At 36.7% G+C, this 27,695-nt stretch overlaps 1 protein-coding gene across 1 annotated transcript; it reads left to right on the top strand.

Moving 5' to 3' along the window:
- The first annotated feature begins 130 nt into the window (after nt 1-130).
- On the top strand, nt 131-26,490 carry LOC133460090 (fructose-bisphosphate aldolase C-B-like). The gene is made up of 9 exons (XM_061740610.1): nt 131-261; nt 11,596-11,712; nt 13,934-14,145; nt 16,138-16,192; nt 16,266-16,426; nt 16,510-16,593; nt 19,355-19,529; nt 23,401-23,600; nt 25,454-26,490. Exons 2-9 carry the CDS (start codon nt 11,601-11,603, stop codon nt 25,544-25,546), a joined length of 1,092 nt encoding a protein of 363 aa, XP_061596594.1. The 5' UTR covers nt 131-261; nt 11,596-11,600; the 3' UTR covers nt 25,547-26,490.
- The last annotated feature ends 1,205 nt before the right edge of the window (nt 26,491-27,695 follow it).

Here is a 27,695-nt window from a genome sequence, read left to right as displayed (position 1 = left end):
GTGAAGGAGTGTCTATTTGTCTTGAAACTAACATATTCGTGATGAAAAGTTGCAGAATCATGCTGCGTTGCTGCTGCTATTCGGCGCATGCGCGTCGGCGGTGGAGCGTTCCCGTGACGTGACGGTGACGCGCATGCGCCCCGCCCCCCGCCGGAGCGCCTGTAGAAGGTCACGTTGCGCTGCAGCAGAGACGGAGACGACGCCGCATCCTGCAAACACTCACAGCTCACCTGCTCTCTGCACAGAAACATCCTCCAGCAGGTAAGACCCGAGCCCAACAGAGTCTAAAAGAGTCTAAAAGACTCTAACATCACACAAAAATACCTCCGGCGCGGTATTGATCACACTATATTGATATTGATATTGATGCTGATTGGAATGTGATGCTGTTTCAGAAAAAAACCGAGAGATAACTTTTCCTTCCTAGGTAATATCTCTTATTTTTCATTGTATTTTTATGACATGGTTGTAATTTTGTAGAAATATGTCTTCAAAGTTGCGCATTTTTGCCCCAGAAATGGAAATACGCAACAGGAAGGGCGTAATAATTGTGACCTTCAAGGATGGAAGTGAAGGAGAAGGAACCATTTCACTTTAAATCCTTTAAATCCACGCTTTACTTTGTTATTTTTTTTAAAGAAAATGGTCGATTTGAGCACATTTGTTGGTTAGAAATGAGGAAGACAGTCGTGATGGGGGAGGGCGGAGATGTTGGGGGTGGATCTGTGCAGCCGCACGTAGCCTGTGATGGGGGGGAAGAGGAGACAGTGAAGGCTGATTTATGGTCCTGCGTTACACCGACGCAGAGCATACGCCGCTTCCTACGGCGTAGGCTCTGCGTCGATTTAACAGGCTTGAGTCATAGAAAAACGTCACACCCGCAAAAATGAGGCAATCAGTTACATTAACACTCAACACTTAAAGTCAAAGACATCTTTTTTTTAAATTGATACACAAATTCTACCCTGCAAAACAATATTTATCCAAATTTAAGAATGATATAGATGTTAATTGTTCTTTTTGCCAAAGGCATCCTGAAACATATTCTCACTTATTCTGGTCATGTGAATTATTCACTTATAGATTCTGTCTTTTCTGATTTCCATCTTTATTATAAGAATGTTATTTTTGGTTTTCATAATTTTAATCACAAAGATAGTGACGCTTTCTTTTTTATAAATCTGTCTTTATTTTTAGCAAAGTTTCACATACATAAAGTGCAAATTCATGCAATCAATAAGATTTACTATGTAACTTAATGGTTTATTGTCAGATTCAAACTGAGTGATAACATCTTTAGCCATAATTGTTAAAATTATGTATAAAATTCTCAAAATCAGTCCAAAATCAGATGAGAGTGAGCAGTGATAAAACAAATGTATGGGAGTTTCAGGCTCCATCTTACAAAAGGGGCAATCAACATCAACAAATTTGGATATTAACTTATCTTATTAGAGATACAAAATTTAAAGGGACACAACCAAGCTTGGTTGCAAAAACCTTTTCCTCTGGGTGAAATGATGTTGGTGCTTCCTGTCGGTGGATCTGTGCTGCTGCACGTAGCCTGATGGGGGAGGAGACAGTGAGTCAGAGAAAAACGTCACACCCACAAAACTGAGGCAATCGATTACATTAACACTCTACATTTCAATAGAAGTCACATTAAATTCGTTTTTCTACTATTTATCACACTTTTTTTTTATTGACAGATATATACAGAAAAGGTACAAAACCTCAGGATAAAATGCAGTTACAAATTAAGGACGATAAATTATATATCAAAATAAAATAGAAGGCTTGAGGTTTAAGGAGGAAAAATAAATAAATAAGAAATCAGGAAATATTATATTTTTCACATAAGCTTCTTGTTTTAACCGCTTTGGGGCTTATGCTGTTTAAGACTGTCTGAATATGATATTGATATACCTTTTGAGAACAATTTATATTTGGACATTGACTAGCAAATTTAGTACAGTGAATGTGATATTTAGCAATAATTAAGAGAATGTTGATTTAAATATGCGTTGTCTGGGCTTGTCATATACATTTTTTTGATACACTAAATTGGAGGAAGAATCAACTTTAGCATTTATAAAATGATTAAGGTAAATCCAGAGAATATGAGTATATGTGCAATTCCACAATAAGTGAGATATTGTTTCATCCACATTACCACAAAAAGAACAGAGTGTGTCAATGTTTATCTTATATTTAATAAGATTGGTCTTGACTGGATAGCATCTATGAAGTATTTTAAAACTAACCTCTCTTACTTTGTTTGTAATAATACATTTTCTTGACAAGACCCATGTGTTTTTCCAATCTATCTCATATAAATTATTCCAATAGAAAACTGCTGCAGGTTTAGAAACAACATCTCTCTGTATAATATACGTAATGCAATGATTCGTAGCTTTATCACTTAGTAAAGGGCAAATATTACCAACATATGTCATCAGGATTCAACCTTGGAATATTACAATTTTAACCTATTTTTTTTAGGAGCAAAACACAGTAACCTTCTAACACAGTCTAATATTGCATCAAACACAGTTGAATATTCTCTTGTAGTACTCTTTTGTACACATTTCAGTCATGAAATGGTAAACGTGACTTCATCAAGACGCTATACAGGACTGTCTCAGAAAATTTGAATATTGTGATAAAGTTCTTTATTTTCTGTAATGCAATTTAAAAAAAAAAAAAAAAAAAAAAAAAAACCGAAAATGTCATACATTCTGGATTCATTACAAATCAACTGAAATATTGCAAGCCTTTTAATATTTCTGATCATGGCTTACAGCTTAAGATTCCCAGAATATTCCAATTTTTTTAGATAGGATATTTGAGTTTTCTTAAGCTGTAAGCCATGATCAGCAATAATAAAATAATAAAAGGCTTGCAATATTTCAGTTGATTTGTAATGAATCCAGAATGTATGACATTTTTGTTTTTGTAATTGCATTACAGAAAATCACAATATTCTAATTTTCTGAGACAGTCATGTATTGTTGATGACCAACAGTCCCAATCAAACCCACTATTTACCATTCTGGATTAAATGTAATCATCTATTAAAGTGTTAAATATTTGATAATTGTTAACTGTTTTCTTGCATGTAGTTGATTGTAGTAATAATAATTTGAATCCAGTGTCTTCCCCAACTGACTGCCGTGGCGGCTAAGAATATGTTCAAAATGTCATAATTGAATATTTATAAAGAGGAAAGAGGGTTTTTTTTTTTTTTTTTTTTTTTTTTGTTTTGTAACCAGTGTTCTAGATGGAAATGTTGCTCTGGTATAACCTGCACATTTTCACAAGTGTCAACCTCTTCTTTGAACTGCCACGCACCCAGAGCCTTGAGATCTGCTATAGCTCCCGTGTCAGTGAGCTACATGGGTAACAGTGCTCCTGCTTATTCCGCGGGATCCAGGCCTGAAGATAGCAGCAGCCCAAATACAGCACCGAGTATCAGCGCCACGGCCAGCAATCCGTCTGGTAACAAAAACCATTGCAGCAAAGCAGGCTTCTTACTTTATTAGTGCCGCACCTGCAGGAGCCATTCCACCTCCTCAAAGCTCTTGCAGCTCGCAGCGTAGAGGGAAACGATACAGGCCCAATAAACCTCCAGGGAGTGATAACGATGCACACAAGGCAACAAAAGAAAAACAATAGACCCCATTAGGGCTGGGGATCGATTCAAATGTCAAGAATCGATTCGATTCCGATTCTTAAGATTCAGAATCGATTATCAAGATTTGATTCGATTCGATTCCGATATTGATTTGGGTTAGTGTTATTAAAACTGTTTTTTGAGCTGTTCCATGAATTATATGACTGTAGTTATGGAACATATTAATACTAGTATTATATTGAGATTCAACAGCAAGTATTGGCAGCTAATGATGCTGTAAGGACCAATCAGCTCCCAGAATGCTGATAGAACTGCTTTCAGAAACATCGTGGGGCAGAATTATCAAACAGATCCAGGGAGGAAACAGAGACGGATGAAATCGGTTTTATTTTTTCCCACATTCCGTTTTTATTTGTTCCATTTTCGGTCTATTTTGGTTTTTAATTTTTGAGCATTTGGTTTTTAGCATTTTTTGCAAATGTAACCCCAAGACAGTATATAAAGTAATGAAATATAGACAATTTATGCAATTATAACCTAACACTTTAATGTTTTCATAATTTTAAACATATTTAAAGGCAAAAACATGGCACCAGTTATTCTCGTGTCCAACAAAACATTCATTTTTTGGGGATAAACAAAAAATAACCAAAAGTTGTAATGTAATGATGAAAAAAAAAACATAAATAAATAAATAAAAGAAAGAAAAAAAAACAAAAAAATCGATCTTTTGCCATATGAATCGATTTTTAGGAATTAATATGAGAATCGATTTAGAATTGGGAAATCGATTTTTTTCAACGCAGGCCTAGATCCCATGTCTCTTCAGAAGCCCTCATCCTTTCCCTACTTGCTTTAAAAAATGAGGAAAATCTCTAAATAGTCTTAACTGGCATGCTGGCCCTGGTTTTAGGTAGAAAAACTGAGTTTTCCCCCCCACTCAGCCCCCGCCTGCAGCCATATTACTGCTAGCCACTATACAGTAGTTTGCAAGCTTCAACAAAATGTTGTAGTTTATTGCTTGCTTAAAAAAGAAAAAGTGCTGCAGCATGATTGCTATGTTTGTGTATGTGTGATCTCTGACTGCATTATGGGCTGGTCCTTTTCAAGGTAAAAGATTGACGCATCAGACAGTCGAAGGCCGAGTCTCAAACAATCTATGTTATAGTTTGTGTTTTTATCTTATTAGGTTTTAATCAGACCACGATTAAACAGTTTAATGTTTTTGTAAATGCATTTATTTATTTTTTGAAGAGGCTCTGTGTGACGCAGCTGGGGATCGGGCGTTTATCTTGATGTCGCAGTGCAGAAACGGTGCTTGTCTTGTGGCGGCCTGCCGTGCAACAGGCTGCAGCTGAAATCAGACACGACTGAGGGGGGAGTAGCAGCACAACCGGCTCGGCTTTGAGTTTTGATCCTATTTAGACTGTAAATTATTCCAATGTAGGTCTTATCTTGCACGGATAGTCTTAACAAAAAGCTCCCAGTTATTATTTTACAATTTTTAAAGAGGTTTTTCCTCAAATAATAGTGGTGAGTAGTAGGAGCTACTTGGAAACCATCATCGCCAGCGTTTGAATTTGATGATGAACTAAGGTCTCAAAGTCATGTCGTCTTGACCCTCGGAAACAGATTTATATCTTGTTTTCTTTATGAAGATTATATTTATGTCAGTTTATCCTTGCTGAAGTGGCCTCGAGCAAGCAGAAACAAACTTTACCCGTACAAGATTAGAAATCCTCTCAGCCACATTTCAGGTTTAGGTCAAGGAAATAATTAGTTTTATTCAGGTAAAGTAGATAATTGATCAGAAACATTGCCTACACAAGGACACGCAGAAAGAAAGAAAGAAAGAAAGAAAGAAAGAAAGAAAGAAAGAAAGAAAGAAAGAAAGAAAGAAAGAAAGAAAGAAAGAAAGAGAAAGAAAGAAAGAAAGAAAGAAAGAAAGAAAGAAAGAAAGATATGAGCCTGAAAGAAAGAAAAAAATGAGCCTGAAAGAAAGAAAGAGAAAGATATGAGCAAGAAAGAAAGAAAGTTGTTTCTTTTTTTTTAATACACATTTGAACATGTGAACCATGTCATGTTTTTTATATGCAGACTAAAAATGAACCGTTTTTTAATAATGTCTTATCTTGAAACACGGCTGGTGCGTTTGGTTCTGACTTGTTTGGAGACTCTAAAGAGGCTGTTTCTGCTACATTTCCTGCCTAACAGGAATGCTCTGGCGTTTTCCTCCCTAAACAAGTTCCCTGGGAACCGTTTAGCGGGGCCTCCATGTCTTTATCCAGTCAGCGCTGTGTTTTTGGCCCAGATCCACAGCACAAGGTCAATAAGGGCCCACTTTCCCCCACACTGGGCTCAGTGTGACACTTCTGATGTTAGGACCTACAGAAAACAAGAAAACACATCTTCCTATTGTTTCTGCACTGATGGTTCCCCTTGGATGGAAAGTATTTCACTTTACAAACAGGCCCTAAAATGGAAAACTTTATCCGCCTGTGTGTGGCACTGCTGTAAGTAAACTCTGCCTCTCATTAACACTTAATGGTCCTCTACTGCATTCAGACTAGTAAAATAAAACTCCTGAAAGCCATATGAAGGATTATATTCAGTGGTAAACATGGGAAGCAAAGGTTGATACACCTATATTCATTTAGAAAGCTCAATTCATATAATCTTGGACGGCGGCCAGTCTTTTACGAGCGACGTCCAGAAGTGACATCGTCATCGGTGACAAGTACAGTAGGCCTTTGTCCTAAAGCCACATTTTTCCCAGCCTACCTGCAAGCCTCCATGCAGCAGCGCGGCTACTAAGTTGGGTGTAGATGTGAATAAAGATGCAGAGGCCAGATAATTCTCCTCTGATCTGGTTTTACGATGCAACATTTTGCTAATCGTTTTATTATTTCTGTGCATAACTGCCACAACACATCAGGGTAAATGGCCCTAATATTCTCGTATTTCATTTAATTTGTATTTATTCCGATCATGGAAATATGCCAAAAAAAACAAAACAAGTAGTAATAATAATAAGCTTTATTAAGGACACAGGGTCCATAGCACAACAGACAACAGACAAAGGGTAAAGTAAAATGACAACACAATCAAAAGCATATTCCATAACCAGAAAGGAGCAGGAAGAAGAAAATCTTATTAAACCTGCCCCTCCTTCAAAACAAAACTGAACAATAATAACAGATTTCTGCACAATTACTTAGTTACGACGGAGTATTAGGGCCAAACTAAGACAAAAAAAAATTGGAAATTACGAGAATAAAGTCATAATATAATGAGAATAAAGTCGTAAGATTACGAGAATAAAGTCATAATGTTGCGAGAATAAAGTCGTAATAGAATAAAGTCGTAATATTACGAGAATAAAGTCATAATATAATGAGAATAAAGTCGTAAGATTACGAGAATAAAGTCGTAATATTACGAGAATAATGTTGTAATATTACAAGAATAAAGTGGTAATTTATGAGAACTCTAACAGGAAGAGTGTGGTAAAATGTTGAATATTGAGCATCTTGTGAAGTTATATTTATACATTTATAATATATTTAATATTACAACTTTATTCTCGTAATATTACGACTTTATTCTCGCAACATTATGACTTTATTCTCGTAATTTTACGACTTTATTCTCATATTATTATGACTTTATTTTCGTAATTTCCTTTTTTTTTTTCTTAGTTTGCCCCTAATACTCCGTTGTACTTAGTTAACATTAAAAGGAAAGAAAAACAAAAAAATCAAAGATAGATTGTCTGTTTCCATACACATATATTATAAATTTTGACTATCTCATCCATACATTGCTATTTTTTTCTCTTTAAATTTCTTTTTAAACTGAAATATGTTTATACAGCCATTTCCTCCATCATATATACGACAGGCAAGCTCTTAGCTAAATGCTAAAAGCTAAATGAACCCATCCGGGTTCACACGAGGAGATTAACACACCAGCTGCTTTTGCTAAAAGCCTGTTGTGAACTATTCGTCTGCACAGATACTTCACCAGGAATCAATAAAGGAAATGGCTCCAGACAGGCTGAATAATGGAATTGGTATCAATAAAAAAACTTATCAGCTCGTGTCCCTTCCCTTCGGCTGAACTTCCCTCGTCATCTGACACCACGCCTTTGTTTTCCTGAGCTCCATTTTCCACTGAAAAGAGCTGCAGTTTAAAAAAAACTGTTCCTATGTGTCATAATCTTTAGCTATTTGTTGCATTTGACACTCAGATTCCCCACAGACGTGCAAACAAGTTTGCAATATTGTTTCATGACCAAACAAGACCAAACACAGTGGAACAAGTGAGCTGGAAAACGCACAAAAGAGAGCAGGTATTTGCTGAGCGTGAGGTTTGTCTGGCGTTGAAAACACCCAGACGAACTAAAACCCCACACATCACGGCCTGAGAATGGCCTTATCAAGTGTAAATACTTGCTTTAATTCGCTGGAGATGTCTGGATTGGGTTTGTATTTGGATCCAGCGGTCGTCCTGGGGGGATTCGTGACCCCCTGCAGGCTGATTTCACTTTAATTTAAACTGTAATGAAACACGGCGAGCTGCTTGTGCTGCTGTACCTGCAGGCCTTTTTTAATTGAGGATCCCTGTGTGCTGTAAAGGTCGTTATCTCCTCGCTTTAAGCTGAGGATTAACGTAGAGGATACAGAGTATATCAGGCAGTGTCTTATCACAGTAAACCAACCTCTGTTGGAGCCGAGCTGCAACTCAGTTATGTCCTCGTGTGAACTAGGCCTGTGTTGAAAAGATCGATTTTAAGATTCTATATCGATTCTCATATTAATTCCTAAAAATCTAAAGATCTTTTTTTTTTTTCATCATTTCCATGATCATTTTCTTTGTTTACGCCCAAAAAAGGAATGTTTTGTTGGACACGAGCATAACTAGTGTCATGTTTTTGCCTTTTAAATATGTTTAAAGGTATGAAAACATTAAAGTTTTTAGTTATAATTGCATAAATTGGCTATATTTCTTTGCTTTATATACCGTCTTGGGGTTACATTTGCATAAAATGCTAAAAACCCAATTCAAAATGGGTCAAAATGAAACCAATTTCATGCATCTCTGTTTCCTCCCTGGATCCATTTGGTAATTCTGGCCCACGATGTTTCTGAAATCAGTTCTATCAGCATTCTGGGAGCTGATTGGTCCTTACAGCCATTATTAGCTGCCAATACTTCCTGTTGAATCTCAATATAATACTAGTATTAATATGTTGCAGAACTACAGTCATATTATTCACGCAACAGCTGAAAAAACTGTTTTAATAACACTAACCCAAATAGATATCGGATTAAATCGGATCGAATGAAAGCGTGATAATCGATTCTGAATCATTGACATTTCAATCGATCCCCAGCCCTAGTTTGAACTGTAAATTCAGATTAATTTTCACACTTTTATGGATTCAAACTAGGGCTGGGCGATTTTGGACAAAAATAAAATCCTGATTTATTTTTTTATTTTTTATTTTTTTTCTCTGAAAACACGATTTTCGACTTCGATTTTTTTGGTAAAACTACAAAAGACAATGGAATAAATTGTTTCAAATATTTTATCTTTTATTTTTAAAGAAAAATAGAAAACAAATTTCCCTATTGGGAATGAAGTGAAATTGAAAGATACTGTAAATCCTCCTTGAGTTTAGTAAAGTGACAACATTTACAATTTTCTTGACCAAACAAAGATGACTAGACGAGCTCTGTCTGTAATGCAGCCAGCTGCAAAAAAGGAAAATCGGTTTTCCTTTTTTTAACATCGTCTTGATTAATAAATCCAATTTAGATTTAAAATCAATTAATCGCACAGCCCTAATTCAAACTGATGATTTTCAGTCCAGCTCTTTATTCCAAGCGAATGTCGGTGCAGCTCGTCTCTCTAACCTTGTAAAAACCAACCATCATCAGACAGATTGATCTGCAGCTGATCTATAGTGGCACATACCGATGTGAACAGAGCTCAGCGAGCCGAGCAGAAGGACAAGCCGCGGCCTGTAACCTCCTCGCTTTAGAGCCGCGACTGAGTGGAAATTTACACAAGTCCCATTTGTGTTTGTCCTGCAGGACTTGGGCGGAAATAATTTGTAGTCACAAAGTAGCAGCACTGGATGGATGGAGGGTTTGAAGTTTCATTTTAATCAAGACACACACAAAAAAGAGGCATAAAGCCTGCGTAGGTGTAATTTACGACTGGGGGGGGTGTTGCTGAGGAGAGGCAAACGAGCCGTGTTGCATCCAGTCCTGCAGCTATAATGAGGACTGGCAGGAGTCTGTAAGAGCGTTGTTTTATAACACCCCCCCCCCGTCTCTCTCGGTCTGCTGGGATTCAGAGGCAGGAAGGAGGGGCGGAGGAGTTGTGTAACTGCTTATTTACGGAAGGGTGAGGAAGGGAACTCGGTAATCTGGTTTGAGGCCCTGCACACGGTCCTGCCACCAAACCAGGACGTGACAAAGAAAAATATTCATCAAATTCCCAAATCTGAAGCAGGTTGATCAGTCCCATTAAAAACTAAAATTGATTATGATCCATTTAGTTGTATTTTAGCTGGATCTCTTTCAGAAGAAAAAACAATTGAACCAATAAATACTAATATACAGGACTGTCTCAGAAAATTAGAATATTGTGATAAAGTCCTTTATTTTCTGTAATGCAAAAATGTCATACATTCTGGATTCATTACAAATCAACTGAAATATTGCAAGCCTTTTATTATTTTAAAATTGCTGATCATGGCTTACAGCTTAAGAAAACTCAAATATCCTATCTCAAAAAATTAGAATATTCTGGGAATATTAATCTTAAACTGTAAACCATAATCAGCAATATTAAAATAATAAAAGGCTTGCAATATTTCAGTTGATTTGTAGTGAATCCAGAATGTATGACATTTTTTTTTTTTTTTTTAATTGCGTTACAGAAAATAAAAAATAAATAAATAATAAAAATAAAAAAACTTTATCACAATATTCTAATTTTCTGAGACGGTCCTGTATTTTAAGCTGGATCTCTTTCAGAAGAAAAAACAATTGAACCAATAAATACTGTCTCAGAAAATTATAATATTGTGATAAAGTTCTTTATTTTCTGTAATGCAATTTAAAAAAAAAAAAAAAAAAAAAAAAGTCAAACATTCTGGATTCATTACAAATCAACTGAAATATTGCAAGCCTTTTATTATTTTAATATTGCTGATCATGGCTTACAGTTTAAGATTAAGATTCCCAGAATATTCTAATTTTTTGAGATAGGATATTTGAGTTTTCTTAAGCTCTAAACCATGATCAGCATTATTAAAATAATAAAAGGCTTGCAATATTTCAGTTGATTTGTACAGAATCCAGAATGTATGATATTTTTGCATTACAGAAAATAAAGGACTTTATCACAATATTCTAATTTTCTGAGACAGTCCTGTAAAAGAAATTAAAATGCTGTTCTTAAAATTTTAAACTCTTTATTACTAAGGTTGGTGAAATAGAAATTGATTATTATCCGTTTGGGTATATTTTAGCTAGATCTCTAGTACTGATAAATACTAATTTATAAAAGCAATTTAAATCCTGTTCTCAAAATTGAATGTCTATTTGTCCTGAAAACTTTAACATATTAGTGAGGAAAAGTTGCAGAATCATGCAGGGTTGCAGGGTGAGGAAGGGAACTCTGCACACGGCTCCTGCCACCAAACCGAGGACGTGCCAACGAAAAATATGATAAAATCCCCAAATCTGAAGCAGCTTGATCAGTCGTATAAAAACCCGAGGCCTCTCTGGATCAGGGGGCCGAGTGCCGCCCTGTTGGAGCTTTCACCTCCCCACATAGCGAGTTAAAGTATGCTGCAGACAATAGAGGGCCGAGAAATGAGGCCAGTGCTGGGCAGTCGTCCAGCCGACCCGCGCTGAAAGGAAGTGTCTCTCTCTGTGTTTCAGCCGCCATGACTCACCAGTATCCTGCCCTGACTCCCGAGCAGAAGAAGGAGCTGCAGGACATCGCTCAGAGGATAGTGGCCCCGGGGAAGGGCATCCTCGCCGCCGATGAGTCCACCGGTACGTGTGTGTTCACCTGCATAAGAAAAATGGCAGTAAATTAGATTATATGCACTAAATTCCCCTCATCGCTGGAAAAATGTTAAGCTTTAAGACTCATTGTGCAGATTAACACAATATATGGACGACGCAGGGGCGGTTTGCCTCCGCGAAGTCCATATATTTATGTTAATGAACACCTCGAAGGGCATTATCCCGCTTATACCACGGTCACTTACCAAAAAACATAAATATTAAATCAGTTATTCATGCTTTAATGTGTTTTCAGTTGAAATCATTAGTTTTATAACAAGCCATAGCTGAGCGGACTATATAGAATTTATTAAAGGATAGCCCCTTGAGATGTAACATCTCATTTTCAAGGGGGTCCCATAAAACATACATTACAATATATCACATTACAGTCTAGATATACATGACATAAAACAAACAGACATCTTGCTCACACACAACCCCTACATACATAAGTCTAGTTACAAAGTAGACTAATTGAATAACCGAAACAATGAGATAAATATAACATAACAGAGAGAAAAGAAGAAGAAAAAAAATGTAAATAGAAAAAATGACAAAAAAATACATAAATAAATTAAAAACATAGGCAATTTGTTTTAAGATAAGAATATAATGCCAACTTAAAACAATGAAAATAGGTAATAGAAGGCAAAAAGAGGGGAAGATTATTCCAATCTGATGGAGCTTTAAAATAAAATGATCTTTTACCAACCTCTTTTAAAATTTTAGGAACAAAGAAAAAATTTAAATTCATATGTCTGAGTGAGTATGGAGAGTTATATAGAATCATGAGTTCTTTTAAATATGGAGGAAAAACAGTGAAAATAAACAAATTGCAAAGAAATTGCAACCAGTTCAATGAATCAAACATAAAACAATGATGTGTTTCTGAAAGGACAACGTAACACAAATCTACATAATTAATTAAATAATACAGTCAGAGGTTTAAGATGGTAAAATGATTTAATCTCTCGTCTGCAGCCGTTGTAACCTGGTAAATTACAAAGCCATAACTCAGTTTCCTTGGTAACGGGAGATATTCTAGTCGGCTCAGCTCGGCTATTTTATTTTCTCTCCTCTTCTGCATCCCAGTCATCAAAATTGTTAAATTCACCAAATGGATTAAAATAAATTACAAAATCACTCATGTCTCCGTCCTGCGGTAGCCGGCTCTTCTTCTCTGAATCTCTGTTGCCGTGGTTACCACCTAGCAGTTGATCCAGCGCAATGATATTAAAGATATCAGGCAATTTGACCGAACTTGTTTTCTAGGAGTAGTTTATAACTTACTGCCAGCCAATCAGAATGAAGTATTCACACAGACCGTGGTATAAATGTATGTTAATGTCCACCTCGTCGGGCTATAATAACCCTTACATAAAACCATCCTCGTAGTCTGAATTTGTCCTGATTCAGGTTTTAGTAGGCGTTGTAATCAGTACTCGAGTTGTATAAAAAAATCACGGGGGATGGTGGATTTTATCATATGGGGACAGATAATTTGTGCTGATTACAAATAATATAATATATTACAAATAATAGCAGTGACCAAAACACCTGCAGAAATACTGCAGGAATGACATAGCAGCAGTTAAATGCAGCCTTCTGTAAGCTTTAAATATCCACTGGGCTTACATCAAATACATCAAAACACAACGATAAAAAACAGTTTTCTGAACTTATCAATATGACTCTGTCCTTCACAGGATAAGTAACATGGATCACTGCAAAAACTCACAATCTTAACAAGAATATTTGTCTTATTTCTAGTTAAAATGTCTCATTTTAGTAAAAAAAATCTCATTACACTTAAAACAAGACTCATCACTGGAAAAAACAACAATTTTCACCTGTTTCAAGTAGATTTTCACTTGAAATAAGTAGAAAAATCTGCCAGTGGAAACGTGGATTTTTTTTGCTTGTAATAAAGATAAATCTTGTCCCACTGGCAGATTTTCCTACTTATTTCAAGTGAAAATTTACTTGAAACAGATGAAAATTGTCAAATAAGTTATTTTTCTGGTGATGACTCTAAATGTTGAAATAGCAGTAAAACCACATTCATTGATGAAATGACATAAGGGATGGAAAGGGGGGATGGCAGTTTTACTGGGGGGGATGATTTGGACCGTATTTATTTCAGGGGTATTTATTTCAGTACTGGTTGTAATGAACCTGCGTGTGTGTGTGTGTGTGTCGTGCTCAGGCAGCATGGCCAAGCGCCTGAACCCCATCGGGGTGGAGAACACGGAGGAGAACCGGCGCCGCTACCGCCAGCTGCTCTTCACCGCCGACCAGCGCATCGACAACTGCATCGGCGGCGTCATCTTCTTCCACGAAACGCTCTACCAGAACTCAGACGACGGCACCTGCTTCGCCAAGCTCATCAAGGACCGCGGCATGGTGGTCGGCATCAAGGTACACCACAAACAAACATTAGAAGGATTTGATAAAGTTTATTTTGTTCACGGCTTCACAATTTAACTTGATTCTTTCCGTCGGAAAAGAATATTTAGGTTTTTAAGTACCTGAAATCGCCGAAACATGTCAGGTATTTAAAAACCTAAATATTCTTGTCTGATGAAAAGAATCAGCAAATATTTAAATGTTTAAGGTTCGTCTTTCTGATTTATCTTTCACTATGAAAGCAACGTTACTGGTTTCAGTTCAACATCCGTCTGCAGAAACACGAGAGCCAATCAGGAGACGGCTAGGCCAGACATTATTCTGCAGGCACTTAAACATTTATCCGTTCGCAGTGAAAGAGTTTTATTGTTGTTGAAACGACTAATGGCACTTTTCCACTAGAATCTACTCGACTCAACTTGGCCTGGTTTCTTTTCCACTACAATCCCAGCACCTGGAGCAGAAGTAGGAGGTTGGAGTGAAGCTGCTGTGACGTATTTGATTGTGTATCTAAAGGAAGAAGACAACAACACTAAAGAACCTGGAGGAGATGATAGATGTGCTGCTGGGTCTGTGGCTTGTGTTTGATATCAAGTTAAAAAATGAGAGAGAGAGAAGTTTCAAGCAGCTTTTTAATTTTTTTTAGTTTATCTCGGCTCTGCTGTAAAGTCCGTTGGTAGCTGAGCAGCTATGAGAGAATTAAAAAGGGATCTAGACGGGAGATAAGGAACGATCAGATCTACCAGGAGCTCTGTCACTTCATAGCTGCTCACGGCTCCAGCTGATTTTTCAGCAGCACAGAGACAAACTAAAAACATTAAAAAGCGTCACCGCTGAAGCTTCTCTCTCTCATTTTTTAACTTGATATCGAACACCAGCCACAGATCCAGCAGCACATCTATCATCTCCTCCAGGTTCTACATCTTTAGTGTTGTTGTCTTCTTCGTTTAGATACACAATCAAATACGTCACAGCAGCTTCTCCAACCTCCTACTTCTGATCTGGGTGCTGAATTGTAGTGGAAAAGAAACCAGGCTGGGTTGAGATGAGTAGAGCCAAGTAGGTTCTAGTGCAGGGATCGGCAACCCAAAATGTTGAAAGAGCATATTGGACCAAAAACACAAAAAACAAATGTCTGGAGCCGCAAAAAATGAAAAGTCTTGTATCAGCCTTAGAATGAAGGCAACACATGCTGCATGTTTCTATATTAGTTATAACTGGAGGAAGATTTTTTTTTTTCATTATGCACTGCGAGAAAAAAGTTGAAATGTCGAGAAAAAATTCAAAATTTTGAGAAAAAAGTCAAAATGTCAAGAATAATGTTGAAGTACAATCTTGAGACAAAAGTTGAAATGTCGAGAAAAAAGTTGAAATGTCGAGAAAAAAGTTGAAATGTCGAGAAGAGTTGAAATTTTGAGCAAAAGAGTTGAAATTTTGAGCAAAAGAGTTGAAATTTTGAGCAAAAGAGTTGAAATTTTGAGCAAAAGAGTTGAAATTTTGAGCAAAAGAGTTGAAATTTTGAGCAAAAGAGTCGAAATTTTGAGCAAAAGAGTCGAAATTTTGAGCAAAAGAGTCGGAATTTTGAGCAAAAGAGTCGGAATTTTGAGCAAAAGAGTCGAAATTTTGGGCAAAAGAGTCGAAATTTCGAGCAAAAAAAGTCGAAATGTCAAGAAGAGTCGAAATTTTGAGCAAAAAAGTCGAAATTTTGAGCAAAAAAGTCGAAATTTTGAGCAAAAAAGTCGAAATTTTGAGCAAAAAAGTCGAAATATCGAGATTAAAAAGGAAGGAAAAAAGAGAAGGAAAAAAGAAGAAAAAATGGAAAAAAGAAGAAAAAAAGGTCCAACATTTTTAAAAGAGCCGCGGGTTTGCCGACTCCTGTTCTAGTGGAAAAGTGCCATTAGTGCCACACTAAAGCAGCAGAACAGGCTGTGGAGACGAGCTTGTGTGTTCAAGTGTGTTCAGGGACGACTGCAGGTTTTCAGAGACCCCTCTCTTTCTCTCCAGGTGGACAAAGGTGTGGTTCCCCTGGCAGGAACCAACGGAGAGACCACCACCCAGGGTGAGTTTAACCTCCTCCCCGAGCCTCAGAGACGCCCCGCTGCCTCTCTGACGGGGGTTCTGTGTGTCTGCAGGTCTGGACGGCCTCTCCGAGCGCTGCGCGCAGTACAAGAAGGACGGCGCCGACTTCGCCAAGTGGCGCTGCGTGCTGAAGATCTCGGAGACCACGCCCTCGGAGCTGGCCATCTTTGAGAACGCCAACGTCCTGGCGCGGTACGCCAGCATCTGCCAGCAGGTGGGGGCGACGCCGGCGCGGCGGCACCAGAATACCTAGAAGAGTTCTGAGTTTATACCTTTATCTTGTTTTATCGTCTCCAGAACGGCATCGTTCCCATCGTGGAACCTGAGATCCTCCCTGACGGAGACCACGACCTGAAGCGCTGCCAGTACGTCTCAGAGAAGGTAAACGTGGAGCCTGCATGTTAGAAATCACACATTAGCGTGGAGTTGGACCTTCTTCTTGTGTCTGAGAGGAATTTCCTTTGAAATCAAATCAAACTTTATTCATAAAGCACTTTTCATACTTAATGAAATCAACATTTAACATAGAAAAACACACATTCATGGTTAAAAACACACATCCTCACTTTAATACCCACACAGCACAAATATACACTCCCAAATAGACATTAAAACATAATTATGAACATCATAAATAAATAAATAAATAAATACCTGACGTGACGCTGAGGTGAGGAACGATATCTTGGGAATCGGAACTCTGTGTGGAAGATCCTCACGAGGTAAAGCTCTGGAGTTAACATATTAAAGAATAATAACAGTACGTCTCAGAGAAGATAAACGTGGAGCGTGCATGTTAAAGATCTCACATTCGTGTGGAGTTGGACCTTCTTCTTGTGTCTGGGAGGAATTTCCTTTGAAATCAAATCAAACTTTATTTATAAAGCACGAGTAACGCAAAGTGCTTTTCATAATAAAATCAACATTTAACATAGAAAAACTCACACACTCATGGTTAAAAACAAACATCTGGTCATTTTCACACACATCCTCACGCACCCCTCATAGACATTAAAACATAATCATGAACATCATAAATAAATACCTGGCTTGACGCTGAGGTGAGGAACGATATCTTTGGAATCGGAACCCGGTGTGGAAGAAAATCTCTGGAGTTAACATGTTAAACAGTAAAAACAACATTAAAATAAACCTAAGAACAAAAATAGATAAAAGTTAATATAAAAGAATGAGTACATTTTCAGTGCATCATATTATGTTTCCATTCTTTACTTGTAAAAGTGAGAAATTAATAAAAATATTGTTTTACATTTTTTTATAAATTGTACATCTTGTGGAGGCAAATAAAAGATCAGAATTTTAAAAAAAAAAGAATAAGTACATAATAAAAGAATTGAAAAATAAGTAGTTAAAATGATAAGAAATAACTTGATAACAATAAACTAAACCACACTAATAAAATAAATAGAATTCAGGCCCTGTTTACACGTAGCAAAAACTGTGGTGTTTTCATGCGTTTTGGGCGTTCGTTTACACGAAAATGGAGCTCAAAGTCACCAAAAACGATAATTTCTGAAAACTCCGGCCAAAGTGGAGATTTTTAAAAACTCTGTCTTCACGTTTGCTTGTAAACAGAGAGAAACGGACATTCAGGCTTCAGAACGTCACATTATGAGACAGAAACGTCACCAGCGTCATGTGTGCGACCTGTGTTTACAATTTGTTTGGCCACCGTCAATATTTTCTTGTATTTTACTTGTTTTATATTCTAAAGTCACACTTAAAAGTAACTCCACTTCTCTGTCACTCCAAACCAAAGACTCTCGTTCATCTTGGAAGTAACTGGAAGTTACTCGTGTCATTTGTTGATGTTTTTTTCCAGGATTCTGATTGGCTAGCATGACTTTATCTTCTAGTTACACTGCCCCCTGTAGGTTTGGCTGCTCATAGCACCTTAACAGCGTGTTTATGCAGGTTCGTGTAAATGATGGTATTTTTTAGGGCTGAAACGATTCCTCAAGTAATTCGATTACAAAAAATGATCGAGGAATTTTCTCTGGCTCGAGTAATCTTTAGTTTAATGCGGCACAACGCGCTGACGCCACACACGTAAAGGAAGAAGAAAGAGGGCGCGGATTTGTTTGGTTTTTGTAACATGCCGTGCTCAGGCGGGAGACACATGTAACTCAGTGCTTAACTTTTATTTTTAATCCACTCTATATTCTTCTGGTCCGTTCTATTTGTTCCCCCTCTAACCCGGTACATACATAGGTTCCTCTAAACATCTGTTCCCGCTACAGTTTTGACTAAAAGAAAATGTGCTCCAATACAGCAGGTCTCAATTTGTTTTGAACACTGCCAAAACTCAAAATCTTATACTTTAACTTAAAACTTAACTAGAACTTCAAATTAGCTTGACACAAATGAAAGTTCAATTGAAACACGTGGGAAAAACACCTAACCTTTTAAGTTATGTGTGTTATCAGGTGTAATGTCATTTTTAGGTTAGAAATAAGAACATTTCTTGGTAAGATCCTTAGTTATTTGAGTGAAGGCAGTGAATTTGGTCGACTGGTGTAAGTTCAGGGTTTTTAAATGCTCAGCCATGAACCTACTGGATTATATAATTTAGTCTTAGTAATGGCAATTAACATCTTATGTTTATTTATAATTGCTCTTTAACTAAACAAAAATATGTTTTATCCAATTAATTGATGGAATTTTCAGTAGAAAACTCGATTACTAAAATATTCGATAGCTGTAGCCCTAGTATTTTTCAAAGCGTAGAGGGGGAAATATTTGTTTTTGTAAATACCCGGCTATGTATAAACGTGGCCTCAGTTATAATCTGAACTAAAAAGGAATTTATTTATTCATTTATTTCAGATCCCCAATAGTTGCTGCCTCAGCAGCAACTATTCTTCCTGGGGTCCAACAGTACAAATATACATTTCTATAAAACTTTTACAGTACAATATAAAATGTTAGTGAAACAAAGTAGATAACAAGTACAAACAACAACTAAAAATAAAAACAAATAAAAACTAAAGATAATAATAAGCAGAAAACAATGAAAAAAAGAAAAGAAGATAGATTTAAAGATAAGGAAGGTCTTGAACCGTGACCATGTGACCCGTCTGACCATGTGACCGGTGAACCCGACTCTCCGCTGTGCCTGCAGGTCCTGGCTGCCGTGTACAAGGCCCTGTCCGACCACCACGTGTACCTGGAGGGGACGCTGCTGAAGCCCAACATGGTCACGCCCGGACACTCCTGTCCCACCAAGTTCGGCAACGAGGAGATCGCCATGGCAACCGTCACCGCCCTGCGTCGCACCGTTCCCCCAGCCGTCCCAGGTAACGGTTGTGGTTTATGTTGCTGCTCCGAGCAGGAGATCTGAGGTCTCACTTTACTGTATTGTGTTTACACTCTTGAGTTAGAAGTATGGCACGGTGGTGCAGCAGGTAGTGCAGCCGTCTCACAGCAAAAAGGTCCTGGGTTCGATTCCCACCGGGGACGCTGTGGGCGCTGAAGTGTGTGTTAGTTCCCCCCATGACTTCAGCGCCCACACCCTGGGTGGGGTTGGTGAAAGGGCCTTTATGTGTGGAGTTTGCATGTTCTCCCTGTGTTCCATTGGCTCACAAAAACATGCACACTGCCCCCTCTGGCCAACCGGGGGACAGATTGGGTGGGGGGGATCCGGCTGGAATAACGTGATCCTTCCACGCGCTACGTCCGGCCGGAGAAACCCCACCCTGTCTGGTGAAAAGAAGCGGCCCGTCACTCCTCAGGTTAAGTGCAGTGCAGGGCTTCCCGGGGTTGGTAGAGCAATGCCCAGGACTGTAGCTTTGGTAGAGGGTGTTGGTAGGGTGATAAAAAAAAGTACCGTATTTTCTGGACTATAAGCCGCACCTGTATATAAGCCGCATCCACTCTATTTTAAAAAAATATATAAAAAAATATATACAAGTCGCACCTGTATATAAGCCGCATCCGCTCTATTTAAAAAAAAAAAAAGATATGCAAGTCGCAGATATTTCTGTTGTTAGATTAGATATTTACTACATGTACAGAAGGATTTTGAACTGTAAATGATGTACATGTTTGTACCTAAATAGATCTTTCCTAACAGTGTCTTTTAACACGGCAGCAACTTTGCTGATTAAAATGGGACAGAACCAAGAGAAAATAACCGGTATTTATTTATCTGTTTATCTGTTTGAAATCTGCTTCTACCTACTTCTATCTACTAAAGAAGAAGTAGCGTAGTCTTCTTTGCATTTATTTTGTCTTAGTTTTTATTCTAATTCCGGTTAGCACTCCCCCTAGCGGTGAAAGAAAAATCCACAGAATAGCCGCACCTTTGTATAAGCCGCATGGTTCAAAACCTATGAAAAAAGTAGCGGCTTATAGTCCAGAAAATACGGTAGTAGTAATGACAGTAGTAGCAGTATCAGTAGTAGTAGCTGTGGTAGTAGTAGTACTGTAGCAGCAGTAGTAGCAGTAATAGTAGTAGTAGTAGCAGTACTACTCTTCCTAACAAGGAAACCTCAAAATTGAAGAAGATGAATTAAAAACATCTTCAGTCTGTTAAATGATCTCGTTTGCTGCGACCGCGGTTGAGACATTAGTCAGGTGATGAAGAGATCACTCAGATGGTTATTCACAGGTAAAGTCCTGATTTATGTATTTTATTTTTATTTAACTTTTATTTAAGTTGAGAACCGTTTCTCATTTACAATGACGACCTGGGCCTAATGTGACGCAGAATGATTAAGTTGTGTCACAGCAATTTGGCTTAATTTGGCTCTATTTACTTTACTGTTTATCAGTATTACTCTTAAATTTATGTTTTTATCATTTTAGGTCCGTGCAGCCTGCTTAATTGTTTTTTTTAAATGTTTTTGTTGTCGTTCTTTTTTTTTGTATGACTGCACTGTACTGTATTTATATGTTCAGGATCCCAGGAAGACTAGAGGCACATCTGTGTGCTTCTAATGGGGATCCTTAAATAAACTAAACTAAACAGCACAACTACATCGTATAAATGAGGCCAAAAACAGCTGGAAACTAAATTTTGATGACTTAATATTGACTCTACATCTGGATTATTGAATCACCTGAAAAACGACATTGTGAAAGTGTTTTTGTCTAATTAAAGCAGTTTTTCATGACAGAAGAAGATTTCTTCTTCAACACCGTGTGTTTTGTGCAGATCTCTAAGTAACGGAAACAGAACTATAATTAATATAATAGTAGGGATGGGCGGTATGGACTAAAAAATGTATCACGATAATTTCTTGCATTTATCCCGATAACAATAAAAATGACGATAAAAAAAATACCAATTCAACTCCACCTTTGTAACTATAAATCTATCAAATCTGTATAGAAGCTCAATTTAATATTGAGCTTCTATACAAATATAAATCTCAGATCCGCCTTCCGCCATGTTTGTTACACAAAAACGTCATCAATGGGAATTTATCTTTCTTTCTTTCTGGCTCATTTCTTTCTTTCTTTCTTTCTTTCTGGCTCATTTCTTTCTTTCTTTCTTTCTTTCTTTCTTTCTTTCTGGCTCATTTCTTTCTTTCTTTCTTTCTGGCTCATTTTCTTTCTTTCTTTCTTTCTTTCTTTCTTTCTTTCTTTCTTTCTTTCCTTTTTTCCTTCTTTCTTTCTTTCTTTCTTTCTTTCTTTCCTTTTTTCCTATTTTCTTTCTTTCTTTCAGGCTCATATCTTCCTTCCTTCCTTCCTTCCTTCCTTCCTTCACGTACGTTGTGCGTGGATTTAACGCAGAACCATAAATCATCTTTCCACAAAAACGTCATCAACGGGAATTTATCGTTTTTACCGCAAGATGACAAATTCTTACCGTGGGGAATTTTTTGGACGGTTTATCGTGAACGGTAAAATATCGCCCATTCCTATATAATAGCTCTGTTTTTGGAGATGGAGACCCCCCCCAGTCCATGAAATCTCCCTAATTAAGCCCTGAAGCTCCTCAGTTCTCTGTATGGGACGTCTTGTGAGGCTACGGTTAAAGGTTTATGCTGGAGCCCTGGATGGATCAGTGGGTTGAGCAGGCATTAGAGAGGCTCACTAAATACATAGGTCACTTATACAACGTGGTTGCTGTAACACAACTTACTCATTTTACATCTCATCGGGGCTCCACCATGGATGTATTATAGAAACTCCACCTCTTAATCATCTGACGACTGCAGTGTCTCTACCCCCATCTCTACCCGCTTCCTGTCTACCTACTTCCTCAATAAAGGCCACTACTGCCACAAAACCCTTCTTTAAGTTTATGCTTTTACTTTAGTTTCTTGTGCATTCAGTAACTTTAAAGGAAGCAGATAAAATACCAGCTAGAAGTTGGATTATTAGCTCATTTAGTTTTTACACTAAATTATGCAACAGCTGATGAAACTTTGCTTTTGGTTCATTCGTTCGTTTTTATTTATTTCGTATGTATGAAAAAAATGATAAGAGAAACAAATACAGGTTCATTCCACCACAAAGAAAAAAAAACACACATCAAAAAACATATTTCAGTTACATGTTCGAAAAGGAGTGGGAGAAAGTATAAACTTATTTAATTCCACCCCCTTTCCACAACTAAACATAAATTATATGCCTGTATTTAAGTTTTATACTATACACTAATTTGTATAAATAAATATATATATGTTTACAAAAATAACCTGTTTAATACCAAATGTAAGCTCTATCATATAATATACAGTAACTATGATATAAATATAATATGACTATGATATAAATATAACTATGATATAAATATAATACGTATATCTATACAAACATACAAAAACAACATGATGAAATAGCAAAACACACACAGCTGCTGATCTTTAAACACAGTCTTCACTTTTATACCTCAAATAAACTATGTCTTTATATTTGTTGATAGTTGTTGGTAGCAAAGTTACAAAGTGAGGGCGACGGAGTTGAATCACACGGCGGGATGTGACGCCATAAAGTTGAGGAGAATAGTTAATTTTATCAGTCTGAAATCTGAAATCTTGTCAGCAGTGAACAGGTTTCATTACGTTGAAGATTTTGAGTTTGCTATCACTCCAGACATCCAAATATGTTCTTCAGAGCTCAGAAAAAGTTCTGATTATCTTCAAATGTGAATTTTATGTTACATTAGTGTCTAACAAGCAGGAATATTTAAAATTGTGTTTGCTTTCTTGTCCCCAGGAGTGACCTTCTTGTCTGGAGGCCAGTCTGAGGAGGAGGCCAGCATCAACCTTAATGCCATTAACAACTGCCCCCTGGCCCGGCCCTGGGCCCTGACCTTCTCCTACGGCCGCGCCCTGCAGGCCTCGGCCCTCGGGGCCTGGAAGGGAGAGCTGAGCAACGAGAAGGCCGCCACCGAGGAGTTCATCAAGCGTGCCGAGGTCAGTCCGGAGTCAGAAGCATCACGACAACCTTCTCAGTCCTGTTGGAACTTAATTTTTATTTAGTTTTGAACAACAATACACCATATACATTTTCTTCTTTCTTTTTCCTTTTTCAGCTGCACACAACATTTGTACACATTATACTTAAGTATTAAGCAAATAAAACAAGAGAAAACAACAACATAATTATTCACTCCAAAATATACAGGACTGTCTCAGAAAATTAGAATATTGTGATTTTCTGTAATGCAATTACAAAAATGTCATACATTCTGGATTCATTACAAATCAACTGAAATATTGCAAGCCTTTTATTATTTTAATATTGCTGATCATGGTTTACAGCTTAAGAAAACTCAAATATCCTATCTCAAAAAATTAGAATATTCTGGGAATCTTAATCTTAAACTGTAAGCCATAATCAGCAATATTAAAATAATAAAAGGCTTGCAATATTTCAGTTGATTTGTAATGAATCCAGAATGTATGACATTTTTGTTTTTTTTTAATTGCATTACAGAAAATAAAGAACTTTATCACAATATTTTAATTTTCTGAGACAGTCCTGTACGTATATAATAACAAACCCATAAATAAATTTAAAAAAAGGTAAAATCAATAATAATAATTGTCCACTCCAAGGTACAACGGTGTGTATAAAAATGCAGGCACAATATTTACTCTAGGAAAAAATGGCATGTGAAATGTGTATAAAATATGTGTATAGAGAGAATACAGTAAGAATTAGGCAGGAGGGCCGAGCAACATTGGGTAATAGACATCATTATATTTTATTTTGTATTTTTGTATTTCTTTTTTATACGTTTTATATTCTATTATGTTTTATATGGACCTGTGTCTGCAATAAAGATGATTTTAATATTAATAAAGCTATGACAGGGCTCCACTGCTTAATAAAAGTGGATTTTTATTAAGGAGCCTTAATGAGTAAGTGATTTGCTCCATTTGATAGAGATCCCATACTTTTTGGATCCATATACAGGACTGTCTCAGAAAATTTGAATATTTTGATTTTCTGTAATGCAATTTTAAAAAAAACAAAAATGTCATACATTCTGGATTCATTACAAATCAACTGAAATATTGCAAGCCTTTTATTATTTTATTATTGCTGATCATGGCTTACAGCTTAAGAAACTCAAATATCCTATATCAAATAATTTGAATTTTCTGGGAATCTTAATCTTAACTGTAAGCCAAAATCAGCAATATTAAAAAAATAAAAGGCTTGCAATATTTTAGTTGATTTGTAATGAATCCAGAATGTATGACATTTTTTTTTTTTTTTTAATTGCATTACAGAAAATGAAGAACTTTATCACAATATTCTAATTTTCTGAGACAGTCCTGTAGAGGGAATACAGTAAGAATTAGGCAGGTGGGCCGAGCAACATTGGGTAATAGACATCATTATATTTTAGTAGTAGTAGTAGTAGTAGTAGTAGTAGAGTTTATTTCGAATATGAATCATAAAAAAAGAAAGAAAATAAGACAATCCTCTTAACATGAGACATAACAAAGTAGGCTACATATTCGAAAGATTCGAAAAATTTTGTATTTTTGTATTTCTTTTTTATACGTTTTTATATTATATTATGTTTTATATGGACCTATGTCTGCAATAAAGTTGATTTTAAGATTAATAAAGCTATGACAGGGCTCCACCGCTTGATAAAAGTGGATTTTTGGAGCCTTAATGAGTAAGTGATTTGCTCCATTTGATAGAGATCCCATACTTTTTGGATCCATATATTGTATGTGGGAGTGTCTGGTTCCTCAGGCCTGTTCTGATCATTAAATCCATCTCTCTGTCCTCTCTTCTCCTCCAGGCTAACAGCCTGGCTGCCCTCGGCAAGTACGAGTCGTCCGGACAAGCCGGCGCCGCCTCCAAGTCCCTGTACGTGGCGAACCACGCCTACTAAACATCCACCACCTTCAGCCGTGGCGTAGTCCTAGTCTTATCTGCTCTGCTCTCCCGTCACTCCCCCAGTCACAGGCCTGCGCCCTCTGCTCTTCTCTGATTGCAATTTCATGACTAGATAAAGTGTATTTAAAACCGATGTGAAATTACAATACTAAAGGGAACAGGCTTGTGTTTTTGTGTTTTTTTCTTTTTCTTTTCATTTTAACAAACGAATCAAAATGGTTTTAAGACAATTTGCGACTGAAGTGTTCGACGGCAAGTCTGTCGTTGAGGTTGAAGTCGGAGGTTTCCAGAAAGTGATCCAGATAATCAGCCAGTATTTATTTAACCCCTGTATCCCTCCCCAGATGTGCATGTGTGTGCGCTTCTGTCAACACGTGGGCTCATCGTTTTAATGCTGTACTAACATCCACACTGACAGCGGGACCAAACAGGTTTTAGTGGCACCAGAACCTTCGTTAAACGGGCAAAAAACACCAGATGATTAAAGTGTTTAGCTGCATTGATCTTCTTAAACGGTTAGTTCTCCAGCAGACGCCCGTAGACACGCGGTACTGTGATACAAATCACTCTCGTCTTTAGTCTTTCTGTTCACGTGCTCCTCGCCACCGTTCCATTAAAACATTGTGTCTTTTCGGTATAACATTAACTTTAAATTACTCAAAAGTAATTAAGTGTTGAGTTGTGTGACGGTGTCGATATTATGATGCTTGTGTGTCACCCCCACTCCCCCCCCCGCCTCACCTGCTTCCCTCTGCCCGCCCCACGACCAGATGACGAGGGTTTTTTATTGGCGTAAAGTTAAAACGGACCAAGGCGTGGGGCCGGCAGCGAGGAAACGCTCACCGCCGTGTTGGAGTACTGTGATGTTTGTGATGTTGATATTGTTCTTGAAACACTCTGTGAAATAGTGGAGAAAATAAAAATACACGTTACAAATAATCTAATTCTGCTTCGTGTGATGTTTTTACACAAGGGTCATTTCTGCCACTCTAATATTATTTCCTGTAAGATTGGCAAATAATTTGTTATATACCTTACAAACACACATGCACACACACACACACACACACACATACATATATATATATATATATATATATATATATATATATATATATATATATATATATGTATGATAATAAAGTTTATTTGCCATTGTACATTTGTTAAGGTACATAGGAATTATTGTGCAGAGGACACTCGGAGTACAAACTTAAAAACTTTTAAAACTCCATTTCAAAATTTAGTTTTAAAAGTGCAGTATTTTTATTTAAAAAAAAAAAAGTTGCAAAGTTGATTCTGTAACTTTTCATCACTAATATGTTAAAGTTTTCAGGACAAATAGACACTCCTTCAATTTTTAGAACAGGATTTACATTTATTTTATAAATTAGCATTTATCGGTACTAAAGATCTCGCTAAAATATACCCAAACGGATCATAATCAATTTCTATTTCACCAAGCTTAGTAATAAAGAGTTTAACATTTTTAGAACAGCATTTTAATTTCTTTTACAGGACTGTCTGAGAAAATTAGAATATTGTGATAAAGTTCTTTATTTTCTGTAATGCAATTTAAAAAAAAAAAAAAAAAAAAGTCATACATTCTGGATTCATTACAAATCAACTGAAATATTTCAAGCCTTTTATTATTTTAATATTGCTGATCATGGCTTACAGTTTAAGATTCCCAGAATATTCTAATTTTTATAGATAGGATATTTCAGTTTTCTTAAGCTGTAAGCCATTAAAATAATAAAAGGCTTGCAATATTTCAGTTGATTTGTAATGAATCCAGAATGTATGACGTTTTTGTAATTGCATTACAGAAAATCACAATATTCAAATTTTCTGAGACAGTCCTGTATATGTATAAACTGTGTGTATACACACAATTGGGTTATATTTTGTGTATTTTTCTTAGGCTGCACAGTTTTTAAAAAAAAGGTTAATTTGACAAACATGCAAAATATTACATATAAAATTATTTTCAGGGGCTTTTTTGTTATTAGTCTGCTGTTGAATTAATTTATAATTCCACATCCTTAAGAAAGTGGACAAAATATGTTTCATTAATAAATATACTTGTATGGATATGACATTTAGCCAAAAGAATGAATACATTTGTAAAAAAAAAACAAAAA

This window comes from Cololabis saira, chromosome 14 (assembly GCF_033807715.1).
Source record: "Cololabis saira isolate AMF1-May2022 chromosome 14, fColSai1.1, whole genome shotgun sequence".
NCBI lineage: Eukaryota > Metazoa > Chordata > Actinopteri > Beloniformes > Belonidae > Cololabis > Cololabis saira.
Note: the sequence above shows the minus strand (reverse complement) of the source record. Positions and strands in the feature narration are given on the sequence as shown.

Bases quoted from the DNA above. Each gene is read 5' to 3' on its own strand.
- LOC133460090 (XM_061740610.1), top strand. From the start codon at position 11,601: ATGACTCACCAGTATCCTGCCCTGACTCCCGAGCAGAAGAAGGAGCTG. The intron at 11,713-13,933 runs GTACGTGTGTGT...TGTCGTGCTCAG, and splicing joins CGCCGCCGATGAGTCCACCG to GCAGCATGGCCAAGCGCCTG. The intron at 16,193-16,265 runs GTGAGTTTAACC...GTGTGTCTGCAG, and splicing joins CGGAGAGACCACCACCCAGG to GTCTGGACGGCCTCTCCGAG.